The sequence below is a fragment of the Enhydra lutris genome, unplaced genomic scaffold (assembly GCF_002288905.1).
Source record: "Enhydra lutris kenyoni isolate GAN:26980312 unplaced genomic scaffold, ASM228890v2 scaffoldscaffold10, whole genome shotgun sequence".
NCBI lineage: Eukaryota > Metazoa > Chordata > Mammalia > Carnivora > Mustelidae > Enhydra > Enhydra lutris.
Window position 1 is genome coordinate 29153828 of NW_019154094.1, and position 23844 is coordinate 29177671.

Genomic DNA, 23844 nt, shown 5'->3' on the forward strand with positions numbered 1-23844 from the left:
GACTGCCATTATTCAACAGAGCAGCAGATAATGGAGCAGTGCACTGATTGGACTTGAAGGTTTTGGAAGGAAGGTAACGTTCCATGTCCAAGTTTCCCTGGCCTCCAAGTCTTTTGTGCAAGTAAATTAGTTTCATTCGTCTCAGGGCACCTTTTCCAGGCCAACTCCTTCCAACTGGCCTGCAAATGTCTCTCAGTGGTGTGTTTGAGGCTTGGCTGCATCTCCTTGTCTGGAACAAATCTTTTATTACGAGGAAATAGCTGGATGATGATTCTGGACTCTTGGACCCTATTCCCCTCTCAGCTGTTGACTCAGTATTTGATACCTTGGTCATTTTCAGCTTAACCTGCCTCCTCTCCTGCCTGTTTCTCATTAACACGACTTACATACTGGAAGCCGAATTTCAAACCTACCACCTCAGCAATTTTGAGTGAGACAGTTAGGATTAACACCTGTTTCTCAAGACTCTCCCAAGATATGACAGAGGCACACATGTTATTTTCTCTGCTCACCTCCCAGACTCGCATGATTTTCCTTTGGTGCAGTGGTCATGCATTCCACCGCAACCTAAAACCATCCAGATGATGGGAATATCATGTTGCTTGTTTCACATGGGAAAGCCACAACCCACCCTCGTCTTGTTCATGTTGCATTCAAATCTAATTTGCGTGGCCCAAGTGAGCGTGAGCAGCACAGCCCCTTTGTCAGCTGTTGGAAGTTTAGCAATACTATTTCCAAACACGGGCCATTCGGCAGCCAGCAGGCACTCGACAGCTGAGTGAGGCAGAAAAAGTCTCAGACACCTATGGCCATCCAAACAGTGACTCATCCTGCTATTGCCAGCATAAATATGGGAATAAATGGTATTTTTCTCCAAGCAGGAAGAATTGTCAAAATGCTTATCACTTTATAAAATATAACAGATTGTGCCTGTTCATGTTTTGAAATGTTCCAACTATTCACTAGCTGGGTGTTTTGTTTTGTTTTGTTTTATTTTTAATTTTATGAGTTTATTAATAGCTTTAACTGTTTTGCTTCTTCCTAGGAGGCCTGGAGAACTCAGGAGTTTTCAGGCCGTGCTGCCTCCGGAGCTCTGGATCCACTTGGCCGTGGTGGCCTGTGGCAATCGTCTGGAGGAGACCCTGGTCATGCTCAAATCCGCTGTACTCTTTAGCCACAGGAAGATCCAGTTTCACATCTTCACAGAAGACTCTCTGAAGCCCGAGTTTGATAAGCAGGTAAATTTGTGGAAATGGCAGTGCCATAGTTACTGAGTGCAGACAGATTGCATTGTGGGAAATGCATATCCCCCTTTGCTAACGAGATTCGCTGACCTTCGAGTTGTACTCCACTGTGTGGCCATACGCTCGACTCTGAGCCTTACTGTTCTCATGGATCCTTTAGGGATACTTACGCCTACCTTGCAGAGATATTGTAAGGGTTCTATGAGATGACGCACTCGAAGCACTTGACCCAGGGCTTGAGCCTCTGGTGTAATTAACATGGCTCTCGTGTAGGGGGTGGGTAGCCATCTACAAATCCCCTTTATATAGGTTTTTTGAATGACAAGTAATAAACGTTCATTAAATTCAAATGACACATATGCTGTACATTAAAAGGTAGGTGTCCTTGGTACCCTCAGTCCCACACAAGAAACTATCTGAGTTAGCTATTTTGAGTTATTCTTCCATATTTTTTCATTTGCAGATATGTATTTGTGTGTGTAATTATCTGTATGGATGCATGTATATGTGTGTAAATGTGTATTTGTTTGTATAAACATATACCTATATAACACACAGGTAATATGTGCCCAGACTAAAATGTATTTCTTTTATTTTTTAAAAAGATTTTTAAAATTTATTTGAGACAGAGAAAGAGAGCATGCATGCGCAGCGGGGAGGAGCAGAGGGAGAGGGAGAAGCAGGCCCCCTCCTGAGTAGGGAGCCCTATGTGGGGCTCGATCCCAGCACCCCAGGATCATGACCTGAGCTGAAGGCAGACACTTAACTGGCTGAGCCACCCAGGCGCCCCTGTATTTCTTTTATTAAATCAAGCTTGTTTTCTTTGTGTCCACCTGAACTTGGTTTTCCTACCTTAAAACCGTATTGTCAGGATTGTTCCAGGTCAGGTCTCAGATGTCCTCACCTCATCTTTTCTGGTGACTGTACAGTATTTTATTATGTGTTGGATCCCTGTTCAGTTGACTGTTCCTCTACTGAGGAACAAGGACTGATTTTTTTTTTTTTTTAACCAGTTCCTGAGGAGAGCTTTAGAAATACCTCTTCTCCCCAGTCTCTGGACTAGGAAGTTTGCAGAGTTTTGAGTTTTGAGTTTGTAAACCAAACTTTGCTTTGTCTTGGACGTTTGCCCTTGTGGTAAGGCCTGTGTGCTGGCAGAGTGAGACGTGGTTCGTTTCGTATCCACTGACTTGTGTCAGCAGGGCCCCCTCCTGTCCCCAGGCTGGCTACGCTAATGAGAAAGGCCAAAAGAAGCCTGTTGGGCAGAGAAAGGCTACTAACAGAAAGCTAGAAAATGGGTTGCGTTTTCTGAAGAAAACTATCCCCTTGACATCTTCACCAGGAGAAGCCAAATAGTCTCAAAGCTTTGAAATTGATTGGAAAATGCCTTGAAAAAAGATCTGAGTCAAAGGAAAAGGAAGAGGTTGGCACACACATGGTTTGCTTCTCTGCAGCTGTGGTTGAAAGGAGATGGCAATGATAATTACCATTTATCAAGGGCTTCTGATTTATAATTTACCACTCCTTAACTCTCACCAGAAGGTAGCAATCATGTCCCTCTTTTGCAGAGTTTTAGTGATTTGTTCATCAGGTGTCAGCTCAAGGTCACAGCGTCAAACCTCCACCTGCTTAACCAGTGTGCCATTCTACCTCTGCAGCTAGCAGATAGAAGACTCATCTGAGAAACTCAGCTCCCTTGTATGCTTGCTGCTTGATCTCAGGCAAGCCTTGTGGTCTCTCAGAGCTTCGGCTTCCCTGCCTGTAACTTGAAGCGAGCAACACTGATAGAAGAGCTAAGGTCTCTGGAATCAGGATAGGCTAGGTCAGGCTACCTTAACACCTCTCGAAAACCTCAGACACTTTCCACGTGCCTGCTGCTTGTCTCACACAGGCTCTTAGGTCTGGGACTGAAGATGACAAAGATTATTCGTGCTTTTTTTTTTTTAATTGTTTTTGGTAATCTCTACACCCAGCGTGGGGTTTGATCTCACAACCCTGAGGTCAAGAGTGGCATGTCCTCTCAGCTACACCAGCCATGTGCCCCAAGACTGTTCATGCTTTGAGTTGCACCTGCTGGAACACTTGGCCTCTGAAGTTCTTGGGATGCCATGCAGGAAAGAGAGAGACAAGTGGCTCACGACTGTGCATTTCACTCCCTCAGCTTGACAGTGACACGAGTCTTTCCCATTCGCATTGAACTGCCCGGAAGCAGTCACAAGGCTCAACCAATGGCAAGAAGCTGAGAAGTGCTCAGTGTGCAGGAAGGGAGGAAACCGGCTGTGGACGAACCTTAGCAATGTGTTGCCCAATATCCATCTAACAAGTATTAATTGAGTACCCACTGGGTGCTAGAGGCTGGGACAGGAGGATGGAGCCGAACAAAACAGATTTGAACTTAAAGAAGGTGAGGGGAAGGAAGATATGTGTGTATAACTATGTGTATGAGGCAGAATGTATTTTCCAAAGAAGCTCTCAGTGGCCCCACCTTCTGTTATTCACACCCTGGCATGCTTCCCTCCTTCGCTGTCCCAAGGGTTGGCCTGTGTGACCAGCAGCATGGGGAAGACGCAATACTATGTCAGTTCCGTGATTAACGTTTAAAAAGGCACCACACTTCCTATCTTGCCTGCACTCACTTTCTTTCCTGGATCACCTGCTGTGGGGTAAGCTGCTTTCATGTCAGAGCACCCCTTGGAGAGGCCTTCCTGGTAAGGAATCAGGGCTTCTTGTGACACTCATGGAAGTTAGCTTGGAGACAGAACCTCCTGCCCCGCCCAGCCTTCAGAGGACTGTGACCCCAGCCAGTAGTTGGACAACACCCTCGTGAAAGCCACTGAGCCAGAGCAACCCAGCTTACAGATTTTTGACCCTAAGAAAGTACATGAAAGAATACATTTCCGTGGTTTCGAGCCACTAAGTTTTGGGGATAATTTGTTAAAAGGTAATAGCCAATACTTATGCCTCTATATACATCATCTGTATGTATATATAAAATAGAGTATGCTACATAGAATGTTCACGTGACATTTGAGGCTAGAGAATGGAAAGAGCATAGCTTCTGCCGGCTTTCATGGAATGCCTGCCCCAGGAACCTGGCCAGCATGTGGTGAGTGAGCCCACACTAGCCCATTCGGAGAGATCGTATGGAGAGACCCACTCAGAGAAGAGCTGAGGTCCCTAGTCCCTAGCTGGCCTTAGTTGGCACACATGTGAATGGACTGGCATTCAGATGATTCCAGCCTTTAGGCTTCGAAGCTTCTAGCCGAGGCCCAGACATCATGCAGCAGTGTAAGCCCCCCCCCCCGCACCTCCCCCCCGCCGCCGCCTTCTATGCCTTGTCCAAATTCCTGATCCATGGAATCTATGAGCTTAATAGATGGTCGTTTTATACTGCTAAGTTTGGGGGTAATTTGCTATAAGCCATGGTAATTGGCACATTATAAATTGGGAACTAAATTGTATGGGAGAATCATTGAATTTGAAAAATCATTTGAATCGCTCTGGTGACTTTATCCCTGTGATGGCTCCTTTCCTCGGGTCTTTGTTAGATCAGTGGAGCTCAACCAACAAAGGAAATTGTAACAGGGTGTTAAAAGACAGGCAAGGCATCTGGCCTCGTCCCTTCCCATGCAGGGATTCTAGATAAAAAGTTTAGATATAAAACCTTGTCTCTTATGGAAGTCACAGAACTTTCCTTAGTCTTGGTTGTTTCATCAGTATCGAAGGACAAAATGATCCTTGCTCTGTTACTGCAGAGCATACTTGTGAGGCTGAATCACATGATCTGTTTATTCTTTCATTCCACAGAGATTCTTTGGAACATCTCCTGTACCTTGTTAGCTTGAAAATAGAAGGGCAGGACCAGTTGGTTTTTGTGTAGTCACAGGAGGTGCTGGTATGGAGAGGCAGGGTCTGCCACCCTTCGCAAGGGTCTTACTTCCAACCCTGAGGCATTGTGCGAATATCCAGTTTCTTTTGATAACTTCCTGCAAAGCTCAAGGCCACTTATCTTTGTTTTGTAAAAACAAAACAAAGTGCCAGCTGACCTCATGATTCCTCTGGAAACTGCTTTGTGGGTGAATTGTACTCTTTTTAAGGAGAATTTTTTAGTTTTTAAGCCATGTAAATACAATATGTCTGGAGCTATTTACCAAGTATAATGTTTAATATTTTGGAGTCTCGTTTATTTTTGTCATCTCTCAATATAGGAGCTGCAAATGCCAGCTGGTTGATTTCCTAGCGGCTCCTGTCAGCTCGGGAATCAGACATGTGCTTGAGGTTTGGTGCATCTGTGCCAAAAAAAGTGGGAAAAGTGGGACACCAAAGGGGGGTGACCACCAATCCATTCTGGTGATGGGTGGGGCCAGCGGGATGGCAACATCCTGTGTGTGTGTGTGTGTGTGTGTGTGTGTGTGTGTCCTCTGCCACAGGAAGAGGGAAGAGGTGTCAAGGAGAACTTGCGGCTGGAGCTGGTATACTATTCAAACACAAGCATTGAAACAAATGTAAATGGACTGAACATTCCAGTTAAAAGACACAGATTGGCAAAGGCAGATAAACCCTTCTGGGAGATCAAAGAGTCAGGGAAACCAGTAGACCTCCAGGACCTTCCCATTCTCCTTCGAGGGCTGATTTTGGGCTGCTGTGGCAAGGCACATTTGGACTGAATATTTGTCCCTGGTGTCCATTCTGATGGGTCAGTGTTGTCGCTCTGTGTACAGCCAGTGTCGGTTCTGATGAGTCAGTGCAGGTGTGCCAGTATTTGTGCCTGGTGGGGGTTCTGATCAGACAGTGGGCCTTCATAAATTAGTTATCAAATACTTTGTCACTCCTCCTCTTTCTCCTTCTGAGATTTCTCTCTCATATATCCATCTCAAAGTTGCAAATTTAAAGCATGATCAGTGGTATGTTTCTTCAAACATTTTTATGTGACTGTATAAGCAATATATGTACAGTGCAAAAAAAGTCATAAAATTATAAATTTAAAAAATCAACCATCCTAATGGTCAGGGAGAGTAATATTGGTAGATTTACTTATATTCCTTTTCTTTTTGTATGAATATCAGAAATAGGATCATCTTCTATATTCCCTTTTATATCACTAAGTCTTATATTACTAAATTTCTTCTAAAACTGGGGTTGTCCAGCTTTTTCTGTAAAAGACCAAATAATAGCTTTGTAGGCTGTGTGGTCTTGTAGCTACTCAATTCTGACATTGAGTGTGAAAGCAGCCATAGAAATATGTACACAATTAAGTGTGACATTGTTCCAATAAAACTTTTATTTATGGACTCTGAAATTCAAGTCTCATATGACTTATAAATGTCACAAAATATTACTCTTGTTTTTACTTTTTTCAGCTATTTAAAAGTGTCTAATCATTCTTGGCTTGTGTGGTTTTCATAGCACTCTGGATTTAGTTCTTGTCCTACCAACGGTTAGCAAACCCTTCCTGTACGATGTCACATTCTGTCATGTAGACATTCCTTGGAGCTTATTTAACCAAATTGCTGTTTAGGTTGTTTCTAACTTTGCTCTGTTACAGACAACATTATGATAAACAACCTTGCCATAAATGTGAGTGAACTTTGGGAATTTTTTCTTACAAGTAGGACTTTTGTGTCCATGGGGAAACATTAACTCAAAAACGTAAGAAGATACACAGATGGCAGATAAGTGTACAGAAGGAGACTCCACATCACACGTTATTGGGGAACTACAGAGGAAAACAATGAGATACCACTACACACCTATTAGAATGGCTAAAATCCACAACATGCTGCTGAGGGTGTGTGGCAAGAGAAAATCTCACTTGTCACTGTGGGAATGCAAGATGCTACAGCCACTTTGGAGAGCAGCTTGACACATTTTTAAAAAACCTAACTGTAGACCAACCATACAGTCCAGCTATCGCACTCTTTGGTATTTACCTAGAGGAGCTGAAAAGTTGTCCGCACAAAAACTACACATCAATGTTTATGCAGCTTTATTTGTAATCACCCCAAACTGAAAGCAACCATGATACCCTTCTATGGGTAAATGTATAAACAAACCATTGTATATCCATACAAGGGAATATTATTCGGTGATAAAAAATAAATGAGGTACCCATCCACCAAAAGACATGGAGGAGACTTCAGTGCATATTGCTTGTATATGAAGCCAATCTGAACAGACTTTATACTCTCTGATTCCCACTATATGACATTCTGGAAAGGGCAAAACTAAGAGACAGCAAAATAATTAGTGGTTGTAAGAATTCAGTGGGAGGGAAGGAGGAAGGGGTGAATAGGTGGAACGGAGGAGATTTCTGGGGTGCTGAAACTACTCTGTAATGGTAGATACCTGACATTATACATCTGTCAAAATCCATAGAATGTACAACTCAAAGAATGAAACCTAAGGTAAGTTATGGATTTTACTCATTAATATATTGATATTGGTTCATCAGTTTTAACAAACATACCATAGTAATGCAAGACATAGGTAACAGGGGAAAGTGCAGGGGTGGGGGGGAGGGCGGATGGGAACTCTGTGCTTCCTGCTCAATTTTCCTGTAAGCATAAAACTGCTCTAAAAAATAAAACTCATAAATTAATTTTGTTATTGATATTAACATATGCAAAGTAAATATACTCACTGGAAAACTTTAAAAGAACACAGAAATATAAACTTAGAAAATGACACCACCACCACCACCACTTCCACAGGTGTCTACTTTTAACAGTTTAGCATCAGGGACGCCTGGATGGCTCAGTTGGTTAAGTGTCTGCCTTCTGCTTAGGTCATGGTCCTGGGGTCCTGGGATCAAGCCCCACATTGGGCTGCCTGCTCACTGGGGAGTCTGCTTCTCCCCCTCCCTCTGCCTGCCACTCCCCATGCTCGTGCTCTCTCTCTCTCAAGCACAAGCTTGAGCTTGTGCTCAAATAATAAAGTCTTAAAAAAAAACCCAAAAATCAGTTTAGTGTCTATCTGTTGAGATTTTTCTCTCCATATAAAATATATGTGCATATATTTTTCCTTTAAGACAGAAACATTATAAAATCTTTTGCATTTTATTTTTTATTTTTAATAATAAACATCTTTATAACAAATTTTATAACAAAATTCTTAATAAACTTATTTATTTAAACATATAAATTTTATAATAAAAGGTTTTTTATAATAAACATTTTTCCTTATCAGCACATATAGATCTACTTTATTTTAACTATTACAATAGTCTATTGTATAGTTCCATAATAATTAATTTTCCCAGTTCCTAACTATTGAGCATTTAGTTTGTTCACAAAGGTTTTTTTTTTTTTCTTAATTACAAATGAGACTTTGTTGAAAATCTTGTGCCTTTATCTTTTGGGGTTGGTTGTTCCCAATTTCAAATTTCCCTCTTGGAAGTTTATTCAAATTTATACTCCCCTTGTGCTGTTTATGTGCCAGTCTCCCAACATCCTTGACAACTCTGGATGTTTTTTTTTTTTAATTCTAGCCATAGTCTTTCATTCATTGAGCATTAATCATGGTGGTGAAGTTAGACATTCTGTGTAAGGTGCCTGAATAATTTCCACTTGAACATCCAGAAGCTTCAGGTGTTTTCCATATCTCTGGGGCTAATCACCTTCCCCTTGTCTTCCTTGTTTTTTAGTTACGACAGTGGCCCGACTCCTATACAAAGAAGTTTGAGCACAGAATCTACCCCATCACATTTTCGGTTGGAAACCCTCAGGAATGGAAGAAATTATTCAAACCCTGTGCTGCTCAGAGACTCTTTCTTCCGGTAGGAACACGAGCTTTTACTAAGATGCTGCTCGGGAGAGGATTGTTCTTGGAAACATGGTGAAATTAACTGGTGTGTGTCTAAAAACATTTTACTTAGAGCTGAAAATGTGTTTATCTTGGATTCTGCAGTTGATTCTCTTAGTGTTCCAGTATAGGGGATTCTTGTGTTCAAGAAGTTGTCTGTCCCAAAGATTGAGGGACTAAGAGCATCCAAAAAGCATGTCTTGGATTATGGGTCTTTGTGACTTTGTTTCACCTTTATGAGCTGTCTGAACCTCAGTAAATCCCCCACCTTCACTAGTCCTCATGTTCCTCCAGAGGTTTGGCACATAGTTGGCCCTCAATAAATGGTAGCTTTGATGATTATTCTCTGGTAACAATAACTATTACCAGATGTAGCCATGTTAGGGGATAATTCAAAAACAGTCCAGAGTTCTGGTTCAGACTCTCAGTTTTGAATTTTTTAATTAAACATTTGTATTACCTTTTTTAAAATCCTAAGTAGAAAAATCACTGAAGATAGATTCTAGGTTCTAGAATAGGTTCTAGGCCTTGGGTTAGTGATACCAATATGGCAGCAAACAAGTCAGTCACAGCTTTGCTCCCTTGGAGTTTGAGCCTAGCATTGAATAGGTAATTGGAAGTATGATCTGTGTTGAAGTCTCATGGGCATATGTAATTTGGGGTTCCATGCTGGTGAGTGAGAGGTCATAGAAGGTTCTTTGGGGACATGGCATTTATGCTGAGGCATGAATGTGCCAGTCTCCCAACATCCTTGACAAGAAGGATCCTTCAGAAGAAGCAGGGATCACTGAGTGATAAGGGCCTGGTTAGTAATGAGAGAGAAGAGAGTACCAAGCAGATGGAACAATATGTTCAAAGGCCATGAGTTGGAAAGGAACATCCTTAAGAAAATAAAAGAAGGTAGAGTAACCAGAAAATAGGGTGATGTGGGATTAAAGAGGTCAGCAGGGGTTGGATTGTTTGGTCTTTGTGTTAAGGGCACTGAGAAGCCACTGACTGATTTCTAGCATGCAACTGGGATGATCTGGCTTGTGTTTTAAAGAGGACACCCTATTCATTGCAGTGTGGACAGTGGAATCACTAGGCCAATTACTGATTATATGGATATGTTGAGGGCCTTAAAGATGGATTCAGAACGTGCCTGAGAAAAAGAATTTACCAGTCCTCATGATTGGCTTGCTGTCAGAGTTGAAGTAGAGTGAGGTGAGAAGGATTTCCCCCAGGTCTCTGACCTGAGCAACTAGTAAGGCTGATCTGTTTAAAATTGCCAATATTCAGCTATTTATGAGCTATGGAAAAAGGCAGTTTGTTAGGGTTCATCCTACTCAATGGATGGTGATCTTTGGAGAGATGGAAAAGACTGTTTTCATGGGATGAGGTGAGTTTAACTTGGGTCATATTTTTATTTTGAGGTGCCTGGGAGATGGCCATGTGGAGAAGTCTTACCATCTGTTAGTTTCAAACCCTAAATGGCAAATGGCCATTTTAGCATTTCCTACCCAGAACCTGTGAGAAGACCTCCGCACAGGCTTACTCACTCATTAAGTGACCTGTCTGTCACACACCACAGACCATCATGTGAGATGGGAGTCATTTCATAAAAGTGTAGGTAAGGACAGACTACCTCAAACTGGAACTAAAAATCTGTAGGTGGAAGATAAAAAACTTAGTTACCATTTCAGAAGATGAGAAAAAATGTCAGGTTTCTTCTTGTCTCTGTTTTAGAGGGAAAAATGTATTCAAAAACCAAAGCTACTATTGCAGAATTTTCTTTCCATCCTATCCAAAAAATATAAGCAACCCAGTAGAACCACATTTGAATGTTCCCTGACCTTGAATTGTGACTTTATCACCGCTATTAAAAAAACAAACATACCACATGATCGTTTCCATTCATTCACAGCTAAGTAAGTGTTCCATTTTGAATGACAAATGATTGCTGGCATTCCTTATCTGCTTTTGATAATGGAAACTAGCCCTCCCTAAAAATAATAAAGAGAGATTGAAGTTGACAGGACATTTACCTTCTCCGAGTCATATATCATAACAGCAGATTATGAACATAGCATTTTTGGGCTTCAGTAGAATATATTGATCCTCAGGGTAATTTGAAATAAAGTCTAGGTGATGTTTTCCTTGAAATTCATCTCTGTAGAACCAACTCAAATATTCTGCTGAGGCAGCAGAGTGAAGATGGAGATCCCAAAATGCAAACATTCTAGCAAGTGATGGGTCAGTCGATTGCAGGCCACAATCTCACCCATATTCTCATCTACCCCAAGCCTGTAGGAAAAAAAGAAAAAAGAAAAAACCCTTCTCACATAAGATTTTACTATCAGAATAAGATCAGAGTACAAGTCTGCAACTCAAGCGTATTAGATTCTCAAGTACAATTAGTGGAACTCAGATCCTACCAATTCATGATTTATGAAGTCCTAGAAACCAGTGGACATTTAATTTTCTATTTCTGTGAATAATGGTCCAAAGAGCAAGACCATTATTAGTGCAAAGTAAACTGCAGATGGCTTGTAAGCTCTCTAAGATGCATATTGCTCTCGGGTAACTCAGAAGCTTAAAGTATTTAAAACAATCTGCTGATTACAAATAAATCAAATCTGTTCATTAAAATTTATTCTGGGGGGTGGTGGCTGGGTGTCTCAGTGGGTTAAGCCGCTGCCATTGGCTCAGGTCGTGATCTCAGGGCCCTGGGATCAAGCCCCGCATCGGCTCTCTGCTCAGCAGGGAGTCTGCTTCCCTCTCTCTCTCTCTGCCTGCCTCTCTGCCTGCTTGTGATCTCTGTCAACTAAATAAATAAAATCTTAAAAAAAATTTATTCTGGGGTACTTTTCCTCTTTTCTTTAGTAACAGCCATAAAGCTTTCACTATTGTAAAAATAATTGAGCGTCATGAATTCACCTCACCTCTCTCCCATTTAATTGGAAGTAGTGAGATTTTTTTGATGGATCTATACATTTTGTTACACACTTGCCACCTTGATTCCAAAAACCACTAATTGTGGTTTTCCTGGAATCCTAGAGATATCCCAAACATGACCGAGATCACTGAATTGCAGAATCTTGAGACTTTACTGGCAAGCAGCACCCAGTATGGAAATATACATTAGGTTAAGGTGCTTTGTAAGTCTTACCCAGGGAGAAAGGCCTTTTTATTTTTTATTTTTTTTAAAAGATTTTATTTATTTTTTTTGACAGAGAGAAATCACAAGTAGGCAGAGAGGCAGGCAGACAGAGAGAGAGGAGGAAGCAGGCTCCCTGCTGAGCAGAGACACCCCCCCCCCCATATGGGGCTCCATCCTAGGACTCTGGGATCATGACCTGAGCCAAAGGCAGAGGCTTTAACCCACTGAGCCACCCAGGTACCCCGAGAAAGGCCTTTTTAAACCAAGTTTTGATAAATGCCTATATTATAATAATGTCTGATGTTTTTCCTGTTTCCAACACGTGCCATAAGCATCTATCTCAAAGGAAGGAGTTAGGGAAGAATATTGACCTGAGAGGTAGGATAAAATTGCTTACAGCCTTGACCTATAAATTCTCCCAGACTTCTCTGGATATTTCTGTATTTCTTTTTTTTTTTTTTTTTTTTTAAAGATTTTATTTATTTATTTGTCAGAGAGAGAGAGGGAGAGAGAGCAAGCACAGGCAGACAGAATGGCAGGCAGAGGCAGAGGGAGAAGCAGGCTCCCCAATGAGCAAGGAGCCCGATGTGGGACTCGATCCCAGGACGCTGGGATCATGACCTGAGCCGAAGGCAGCTGCTTAACCAACTGAGCCACCCTGGCGTCCCGAGATATTTCTGTATTTCTAACAAACTCAACCCATCCTTTACTATTTCAAGGGAATATCCTACCAAGTAAATAAAAATCTTAGATTGCCTAGATTTTCTTCATCACATCAAGAATAACAATATATAGGGGTGAGTGGGTGGTGCAGTCAGTTAAGTGCTGACTCTTGGTTTCAGCTCAGGGGGTAATCTCAGGGTCGTGAGATTGAGCCCCACATTGGGCTCTGCACTCAGTGTGGGACTATCTCTCCTTCTCTCTCTGCCCCTCCTTACTTTCCCCCAACCTCAAATAAATAAAATAAATCTTTTTTTAAAAAGAGTAACAAGGGTGCCTGGGTGGCTCAGTCGGTTAAGCCACTGCCTTCGGCTCAGGTCATTATCCCAGGGTCCTGGGATTTTGTCCCACATCGGGCTCCTTGCTCGTCCGGGAGCCTGCTTCTCTCTCCGCCTCTGCCTGCCGTTCTGCCTGCTTGTGCGCTTGCACACTCTTGCTCTCTGAGAAATAAATAAATAAATAAAATCTTTAAAAAAAAAAACTTTCTGCAGAGAAGAATGAATACACAGATCTTTCTCTTAAAAAAAAAAGTAACAATACATAATCTTCCCTTTTTCCACTTATAGTTTGTTTAAAGAGGTTTGTAACTAGCTCCAATATTTGGAAAACGATATGCTTACAAGAGATATTCTAATGAATCAGCTACAGGCTAATGGAAAAGAGAGATTATCTGACTTATAAGAACTTTCTATAATTAAGGTCAGGCGTCTGTGCTATTCTTAATATTATAACTCAGCATTAGCAGTCAACATTGAGTCTTCCTTGGAACCAACCCTTTAGATGTCAACAAATATTGACAGATGTATAGGAACATATTAAAAATCTTTATTAAGAAGAACATCTATTAGAATCACCATAAATGATGTCTCTATATTTCATTAAGCATCAAGAAGCCATAAATTATTGGGACAAGGTGAGCTATCAAAAAGGTCATATAAAGGGACGCCTGGGTGGCTCAGTTGGTTAAGCAGCTGCCTTCGGCTCAGGTCATGATCCCAGCGTCCTGGGATCGAGTCCCACATCGGGCTCCTTGCTTGGCGGGGAGCCTGCTTCTCCCTCTGCCTGCCATTCTGCCTGCCTGTGCTTGCTCCCTCTCCCTCTCTCTCTGACAAATAAAAAAAAAAAAAAAAAAAGTCATATAAAAATGACCCTAGATACCAATTTTGTTGAACAAGCTTTCCAAAGTCCTTATCATTTACTCACACATTATTAAAGGTTTGACATTCAGGATATTAGTTACAACTCTTAGTTACATGTAAGAAACTCAATTTCAACTAGCTAAGGAAAGAAGGAAACTTTTTGGCTTATCTGACGGTGAAGTCCAGATGATCCCAAGTGTAGGGCTGATCCAGGGACTCCCATGATGTCACCCAGGCTCTCCGTGTCCCTCCCTCTGTTCCTTGCAAGGCTCACTCCAGGAACATAATGATTGCTTGAAGCAACCTGAGATCCAAATTCTAGAAGCTTAGTTTAGCAGAAAAAATACCAGGAAGGGTGGCTACTTAAAAAATGGTGGCAGAAGAGCTCTGTGGAAATGCTCCCCAGCGAGACAGGTATAACTGGTGAAAATAATTTTTTTAAGGATTTTATTTACTTATTCATTCATTCATTCATTTAAGAGAGAGAGAACATGAGTGGAAGGAGGAAGTGGAGGAGGGAGTGGAAGGGAGAAAGAATCTCAAGCAGACTCCACACTGGGCGTGTACCTGACATGTGGCTCAATCTCATGGCCCTGAGATCATGACCTGAGCTGAAACCAAGAGTCAAACACTTAACCAACTGAGCCACCCAGGCAACCCTGGTGAAAATTATTTTTAAAACAATTATCTAGACTCTTTGGACATTGTGCTAAGGGCCTAAGCAAATGAGGAAACAGATTATTCAAGAAAATGTAATGTAACCAAGTCTAAGCTTGTTCTACTCAATTGCATGACAAGTCTAGAGGCAAGAAGTTGGGGTAAAGAAAGTGACTTTATCTGGAAATGTGGCAAACCAAGGAGATACAGACTATTATCCTAAACAACCTTCTCCCCTTAGCATGAAATTCAAGTTTCTTTTATGTTAGCAAAGCAGGGGAAGCAAAAGGGGGTTGGAGTCAGAAGGTAACTGATGCCTGGTCATAAAACTTGTTTGTCCTTGGTCAGTTGATCTTTGTGTACAGGAATCTGATCATGTCATTCCTATAAATATTAAGCATAGCATAGTCAATTCTATATGTGCTTTCTTATCTCCTTGGGTGAGGTAGGTTTTCGGTAGAAAGCAGTTTTTGCAAATATTAGCTGTAATATGAAATACTAGCGGATCATGACCTAAGCAAAATCTCTTTGATGATTAACATGCCTACGTACATGCAGGGCTAAAGCAGAAGTTTCTAAGCTGTAGGTCGCAGCAGCAAGGGAGATAGAAGCAACGTGGAGTCAGACATGCTGGGTTTTTTTCCCTGATACACTAAAACTTGGTAAGAAAGAGGGAGAATCTATTATGTGTTAATAAAAATAATTTGAAAATAAATAAATAAATAAATTAAAAGAGGGAAAATCTGTGACATTTGAACCACAACTTACTCCCTCCTTCTCCCCTTGCAACTCAGCATGATGGAAGGTCAGCTCCAGACAATTCAGTCAAGAATACAGGGATCCTTTTCTCCCCAACTCCCAGTTGAGGGATATGGTACTGCCTTAGGAGGGCCAGGTCATCAGCAGTTCTCATCTCTGCATCACAGAGTTTAAGTTCCAGGCAAATGTGGCCAATGTTCTGCAGCTTCCATAATTAAGAGGAAGATGGTAGCTTCATGAGAGCAAGAAACTAAAACAGAGGCTGGTTCATTTATAAAGGAGAACCAGGGAAAGAGACAGATCAAAAAGCACCTTTGTGGGGGCAGAACAATGTTCAAAGACTGGCCTTAAAAATTAATCCTGCAAATGAGCCTAAATTTAATTGTAGCAGGTGGAGAAGCAATTTGTGCCTCAAAAACGATAGAGCAATCAGCTGGCAATTCATGGAGGCTAATAGCTGGGTGTAATACCAACAGTGACAGACAGTGTAACAGAAAGATTGGAGAAAGTGTCAGTGAAAGATAGGTGATAAAACCACTGTCATTTCAGGGTGACTGTACGTATGCCCAAAGCTGCACCCACTGAGGAACAACATCGCAGGCTGCATGCAGTGGGTGGACCTCACTAAACTAGTCCAGACAAGATGCTGAACAAATACTTGAGCAAACAACATCAATAAGCCCTGTAGGCTGGAGTTGCTAAAATATATGACCTAACATATCCTAGGCTGTATTATCATGCTATCATTTATTAACATGCTAAATATATTATCCAGATTTTTTCATCAAAGAAGTATGAGGCGTTCAAAGAAACAGGAAAGTGTGACTCATTCATGGGGAAAAAATGCAAGCAATAGAAGATGCCTGTGATAGGACCCAGATGTCAGATTTAGTAGAAAAATATTTCATCCTTTGCTGGGGTCTTATCCCTGGGGGACAGAGTACAACACTGGGGTCTGCTGGCATGGGCTCAGGACCTGTGGGCACTGGCCTGGTCCCTAAAGGTCTGATGAGGGGGGTAGTGACACCACCACTGCACAGGCCCCACCCCTCCCCAGCTGTCAGTAATTAAAAGCAATCTAACACATATAAACACACACACAACAAAAATAGAAAAAGACTTCAAAGCAGCCACTATAAATACGTTCATGCAACAAGAGGAAACCATGCTTGAAGAAGTAAATTAATTAAGGAGGCCTCATGATGTGCTGAGCACTAGGTGTTATATGCAACTGATGAATTATTGAACACTACATCTGAAACTAATGATGTACTATATATTGACTAATTGAATTTAAATTAAAAAAGTAAAGTAAGATATGATGACAGTGTTTCATGAGATTAAGAATATCAACAAAGAGGGACGCCTGGGTGGCTCAGTTGGTTGGGCAGCTGCCTTCGGCTCAGGTTATGATCCCGGCGTCCTGGGATCGAGTCCCACATTGGGCTCCTTGCTCATCGGGGAGCCTGCTTCTCCCTCTGCCTCTGCCTGCCATTCTGTCTGCCTGTGCTTGCTCTCTCTCCCTCTCTCTCTCTCTCTCTGACAAATAAAAAATAATAATAATAATAATATCAACAAAGAGATGAAAATTATTTTTAAAAAGAGCTAATTGGAAATTCTGGAATTAGAAGGTACAATGAATGATTGAAGTGAAAAATCATTAAAGGACCTCACAGCTGATTTGAAATTAAAGTAGAAAGAATTGGTAAATTTGAAGATAATCAATAAAGTTCACTCAATCCAAGGAATAGGGAAAAATAATGAATAAAATTGAACAGAGACTGAGAGAAATATGCAACACATCAGGCACACAGCGTATGCACAATGGGAGTGCCAGAAGGAGAGCAGAAAGAGAAAGGAATAGGAAAAAGCTATTTGAAGAAATAATGGTTGAAAACTTGCAAATTTGATGAAAAACAATGTATACATCAAAGTTCAAAGAATTCTAAGATAAACTCAAAGAGATCCACATGGAGATAAATCATAATAAAAAATCCTGAAAGACAGAGATAAAGTCTTAAAAGCAGAAATAGAAAAACAACTTGTTACATACAAAGGAACTTCTTTAAGATTAACAGCAAATTTCTCATCAGATACTTGTGGAGGGCAGAAAGCCATGGGGTGACATATTTGAAGTGCCAAAAGGTGGGGGGCAAACTGTCTACCCAAAATCTTACATCTAGCAAAATTATTTTTTTATTTTTTTAAGATTTTATTTATTTATTTGAAAAAAAAAAGATTTTATTTATTTATTTGTTTGACAGAGAAAGAAAGAAAGAACACAAGTAGGCAGAGTGATAGGCAAGGGAGAAGCAGGTTCCCCACTGAGCCTGACACGGGACTCGATCCCAGGACCCTAATATCATGACCTGAGCCAAAGGCAGACGCTTAAGCGACTAAGCCACCCAGGTGCCCTGTAGCCAAACTATTTTAAAAATGAAGGTGGAATAAGCAGTGCACCCAGCAGTCCTGCAGATCTGTGTCTTGCTTCAACAATGTTTGGCTAGAACAGACCCAGGGTTGCCTCTTCACCCTCCGACCACCCTCCAATCTTTTTTCTGGTCACAACCTTTAGAGCCATCTTTTCTGCCACCCTTTGCCCCTGGGACCGGCCAATACCCTATTTTGAGCTTCTCTCCTTATTACCAACGAACCATGAGCTCCCAGGTTTTTCAGAATTATTCTACAGAGGTGGAGGCTGTTGTCAGCTGCCTGGTCGGCTTGCATCTGCTGGCCTCCTACACTGGTCTCTCTCTGGGCCTCTATTTCCACTGTGAAGACATGGCTCTGGAGGACGTGGGCCCCTCCTTCCACAAGTTGGCTAAGGAGAGGTGAGGGCACTGAGCATCTCTTGAAAATGAAAAACAAGTGTGGCAGCTGTGCCCTCTTCCCAGGCGTGCAGAAGCCGTCCAAAGATGGCTTCTGGTTCTAGAGAAGAACCTGAACGAGGCCCTTTTGGATCTTCATGCCCTGGATTCTGTCCAGGCAGACCCCCCACCTCTGTGACTTCCTGGAGAACCACTTCCTAGCTGAGGAGGTGAAATTCATCAAGAAGATACACAATCACCTGCCTAACGTCCGTAGGCTGGTTGGCCCCCACACTGTGCTGGGCAATGCATCCTATTTAAAAGGCTCTCCATCAAGCATGACTAAGAGCCCTCTGAAATCCAGCAGCCTTTGAGGGGCCCCTCTGGCATCGCCTTGGTGCTGGGCTTGTGCCTGGGCCTCTTCCTGCAATGACTAGGCAGCTTTTTAACCACCCAGACCCCTCTCCGAAGCCATGGATGAAATGGAAGCAATAAAGCTTTTTTGCAGGAGGAAAAAAAAAGGTGAAATCAAGTCATTCCTGGTTAAGGAAACTGAGATAATTTGTTGCTAGCACAAATGGTTTACAAGCAATACTAAGGAATTCTATGGCTGAAAGGAAATGACTCCAGACAGTAATTCAAAATCACATTTTAAAAAAGAGCATAAGGGGCACCTGGGTGGCTCAGTGGGTTAAGCCTCAGCCTTCAGCTTAGGTCATGATCCCAAGGTCCTGGGATCAAGCCCGGCATCGGCTCAGCAGGGAGCCTGCTTTCCCCTTTCTCTCTGCCTGCCTCTCTGACTGTCACTCCCTCTGTCTGATCACTCTCACTCTGTCAAATAAATAAATAAAATCTTTTTAAAATTTTTAAAAAAGAGCATAAGTAAAGGCAATTATATTATAATGAATATTTTTTAAATTTCATTTTATTTTTTAAGACTTTATCTATTTATTATTTATTTATTTAGAGAGCACAAGCAGGGGGAGGGGCAGAGAGAGAGGAACAGAGAGTATCTCAACAGACTCAGCGCTGAGCATAGAGCCTAACATGGGGCTTGATCTCATGACCCTGAGATCATAACCTGAGCCAAAATCAAGAGTCAGACACTCAACTGACTGAGCTACTCAGGCACCCCTTCAGGTTTTATTTTTTAGTAACCTCTACACCCAGTGTGGGGCTTGAACTCTCAACCCTGAGATCAAGAGTCGCATACCCTACTAACTGAGCCAGCCAGGCACCCCTATGATGAATATTTCTTATCCTTTACTCTCTCAGTTGATTTTAAAAACAATTGTATAAGACAATATGTATATAACTGTATTGTTGGGACTGTAACATAGAAACATATAATATATTTAAGATATATATAATAGCACAAAGGAAGTTGGAGTAGAGGAAAGTTGTGTGAGATAAAACAATGATACCAGATAGTAACTCAAATCCACAGGAACAAATAAAGAAAATCAGAAATGATTGAAGAAGGTTAATATTACAAACTCCATAAATATATCCTTGCTCTCCTTCCTCTTTCATCTTCTTTAAAACAGATACAATTACATGAAGCAGCAATTATAATAATAAATTTTGGGATTTATAGCATGTATAGCTGTAATATGTTCAACAATGACATAAAAAAAATGGAGACAAGAGTATAGAGCTAAATAGGACTAACATTTGTATAACTCATTGGAATTAAGTTAATATAAATCTGAAGGGTTTTTTTGATAAGACATATATGGTAAGCCCAGGAGCAACCACTGAGGAAAAATATGGTGAAAACAAATCGCGGAATTAAAATGCTATGTTAGAAAATATCCACTCAGTGCAAAAGAAAACAATAAAGGAAGAACAGAAAAACAAGAAAGATATGAGACATATGGAAAACGGAAAGGAAAATGACAGACATAAATTCAACTACATCAGTAACATTGAATAAGAATGAATAAAACAATCAAAAGGCAGAAATTGCTAGAAATAGTTGATAGAAAAATAAAATCCCAAATATGTACTATCTACAGGAGACATTCCTTAGGTTCCTAGTATACAAACAGGTCGGAAGCAAAAAGATGGAAAAAGATGTCAACCAAAGAGCAACCACAAGAAAACTGGAGTGGTTATACTAATATCAGACAAAATAGAACTGAAAAAAATTATTAGAGAAAAACAAGCACATTAAATGCTAAAAATGTTAATCCACAAAGAAGATAAAACAGTTATATGTGCACCTAACAAACAGAGCCCCCGAGTACATGAAGCCCAAATTGACAGAATTGGAGGGAGAAATAGACAATCCACCAATATTAATGGGAGAGTTTAATGCCCCACATTAAATAATGGGTTAAACAATAGATAGATCATCAACAAGGAAATAGACTTGAACAACAGTTTAAACCAACTGGACCAACAGACATCCACAGAACACTCCACCCAACACCAGTGGAACACACATTCTTTTGAGTGCATATGGAACATTCCTGGTATAGACCATATGTTAGGCCATAAAACAAGCCTCAGTGAATTTAAAAGGATTGAAGTCATGCAAAGTATGTTCTTTGACCACAGTGGAATGAAATTAGAAGTCAATAACAGAAAGAAATTTGGGCAGCTCACAGAGAAGTGGAAATTAAACAGCACACTCCTAGATAACCAGTAGGTCAAAGAAGAAATTACAGAAGACATTAGAAAATATTTTGAAATATGAGGTGCCTGGATGGCTCAGTTGGTTGAGTATTTGACTCTTGATTTCAGCTCAGGTCTTGATCTCAGGGTCATGAGTTCAAGCCCTATGTTGGGCTCCATGCAAAAAATCTTTTTAAAAATTTTATTTATTAGAGAGAGAGCAAGAACACAAGCAGGGGGGAACAGGAGAGAGAGAAGCAGGGTCCCTGCTAAGCAGGGAACCCAGTGCAGGACTCGATCCCAGGACCCTGGGATCATGACCTGAGCCGAAGGCAGACTCTTAACGACTGAGCCACCAGGTGCCCCTGGAGTGGACCTACTTAAAAACAAACAAACAAAACCAGGAAAATACTTTGAGATAAGTGAAAATGAAAATATGTATACCAAAACTTATGAGATCAGCTAAAGCAGTACTTACATTGAAATTTATAGTTGTAAACTGCTACCTTACAAATGAGGAAAGATTCTAAATCAGTAACTTAACTTTCTACCTGAGATACTTTAAAAAGAAGAACAAACAAAATCCAAGAAAGAACAAGAAAGGAAATAGTAAAGATTAGAGTAAAAAAATAAGGAAGTAGAGAATAGAAAAAGAATAGAGGATAATTACAGACTTGAAAGTTGATTATTTGAAAATATCAACAAAATTGACAGGGACACCTGGGTGACTCAGTTGGTTAAGCATCTGCCGTCGGCTCAGGTCATGATCTCAGAGTTCTGGGATAGAGCCTGGAGTTGGGCTCCCTGCTCAGTGGGAAGCCTGCTTCTCCCTCTCCCTCTCCCTCTGCCCGCCCCGCCCACCCATACTCGCTCTCTCGCAAATAAATAAATAAAATCGTTTTTAAAAAAAAAATTAACAAACCTCTAGCTAGACTGAGCACGAGAGAAAAGACTCAGATTACTAGAGTCAGAAATGAAAGAGGAAGACAAATACTAACATTAGTGATATAAAAAAGAATTGTAAAGCAATACTGTAAATAACTGAATGATAATTAGAGGAAATGGACAACTTCAAATTAGTAATTTTCTTTAAACCCATGAAAAAAAGTTCAGGACTAGATGGCTTCATTGGTGAGTTCTACCAAACATTTAAAGAACTAGTACCGGGGCACTTGGGTGGCTCAGTGGGTTAAAGCCTCTGCCTTCGGCTCAGGTTGTGATCCCAGGTGGGATCGAGCCCCACATCGGGCTCTCCGCTCAGCAGGGAGCCTGCTTCCTCCTCTCTCTCTCTGCCTGCCTCTCTGCCTACTTGTGATCTGTCTGTCAAATAAATAAATAAAATCTTAAAAAAAAAAAAAAGAATTAGTACCAGTTCTTTCCAATCTCTTAAAAACAAACAAACAAACAAACAAGCAGAGGGGTGCCTGGGTGGCTTATTCGTCAAGCGTCTGACCCTTAATTTCAGCCCAGGTCATGATCTCAGGGTCATGAGATGAGGTGCTCTGTCAGCCTCTGCATTAGGCGCAGAGTCTGCTTACGATTCTCTCTTTCCCCCTCCCTTTGCCCATCCCCCCTGACTCTCCCTCTCTTAAAAACTAATTAATTAATAAAACAGAAAAGAAGTGAATGTTTACGAATTATTATATTAGGCCACATGTTAACCTGTTAACAAAACCATATAGTGACATCACAAGAAAAGAAAACTACAGCGCAATTACTCATGAATGTAGATGGAAAAAATCCTCAACCAATACATATATATCCTCAACTATATATATCCTCTACTATATAGAATCCAGCAACTCAAAATAAGATTTTACACCATTACCAAGTGGAATTTTTCCCAGGAACACAAAGCTGGTTTAACCTGTTAAAATCAATTAATGTAATGTAACACGCAAACAGATTAAAGATGTCATGAACATCTCAAGAGATGCAGAAACAAATTTGACAAAATCGAATACACTTTCGCGATAAAAACTTTCAACCCTAGGAATAGAAGAGAACTCTCTCAACCTGCAGAAGGGCATCCACAAAAACCTTACAATTAGAATCGTATTTAACCGTAAAAGACTGAATACTTTACCTCTAAGATCAGAAAAATAGTTATATGCTCTCAAAATTTCTGTTCATAATTGCATTGGAAGTTCTAGTCAGGGCATTCAAGCAAGAAAACGGAATAGACTGAACTCTGATTTGAAAGAAAGAAGTAAAACTATCTCTATTTTCAAATGGCATCATATCATACATAGAAAACCCTAGGGAATCCATTCTAAAAAGGAGGAAAACTAATAAAATTTAGTAAGGTTGCCAGACACAAGACCAAGACACAAAAGCAATTTTATTTCTAAATACTTACAATGAACAATCCAGAAATAAAATTTTAAAATCAATTTATTATTTATAATAACAAAAATAATAAAATAATAAATTTAACAAATTGAATACAAAAGTTGTACTCTGAAAATTATAAGAGTTGTTGAAAGAAATTAGAGTGCAGTCAATGGAAAGAAGGCTCATGTTCATAAGTCAAAAGACTCAGTATTGTTAAGATGGCTGTAGTCTTCACCATTGTCTATATATTTAGTGCAGCCTTTAGAAAATTCCAGTTGGCTTCACTGCAGAAAGTGCCCAGCTTATCATAAAATCCATACAGTAACTATAACATAAGTAAGCTTCTAGTCAGGCTAACTAAATAAAAGCAGAGAGGACACAAATTACTAATATTAGAAATAAAAGTTATTATAGATTCCTTTTGATGGGCATTAAAAGTATAATTTTAAAAAGTACTAACATCTCCATGACCACAAATAGTAAGTTAAATGAAATGGATCGGTTCCTTGATAGACACAAACTGTCAAAAGTCTCACAAAAAAAATAGATGATCTGAATAGGCTTAAGTCTATTAAAGAAGCTGAATCAGGAATGCCTGGGTAGCTCATTCAGTTGAGTGTCTAACTCTT

At 40.6% G+C, this 23844-nt stretch overlaps 1 protein-coding gene across 1 annotated transcript in view; it reads left to right on the forward strand.

The window, feature by feature from the left end:
* Nucleotides 1–23844, forward strand: part of LOC111144342 (glucoside xylosyltransferase 2) — a 90853-nt gene that overhangs the window by 20972 nt on the left and 46037 nt on the right. Inside the window, 2 exon segments of the mRNA XM_022498598.1 lie at nucleotides 1046–1238; nucleotides 8884–9015. Coding sequence (XP_022354306.1) covers nucleotides 1046–1238; nucleotides 8884–9015 — 325 coding nt within the window.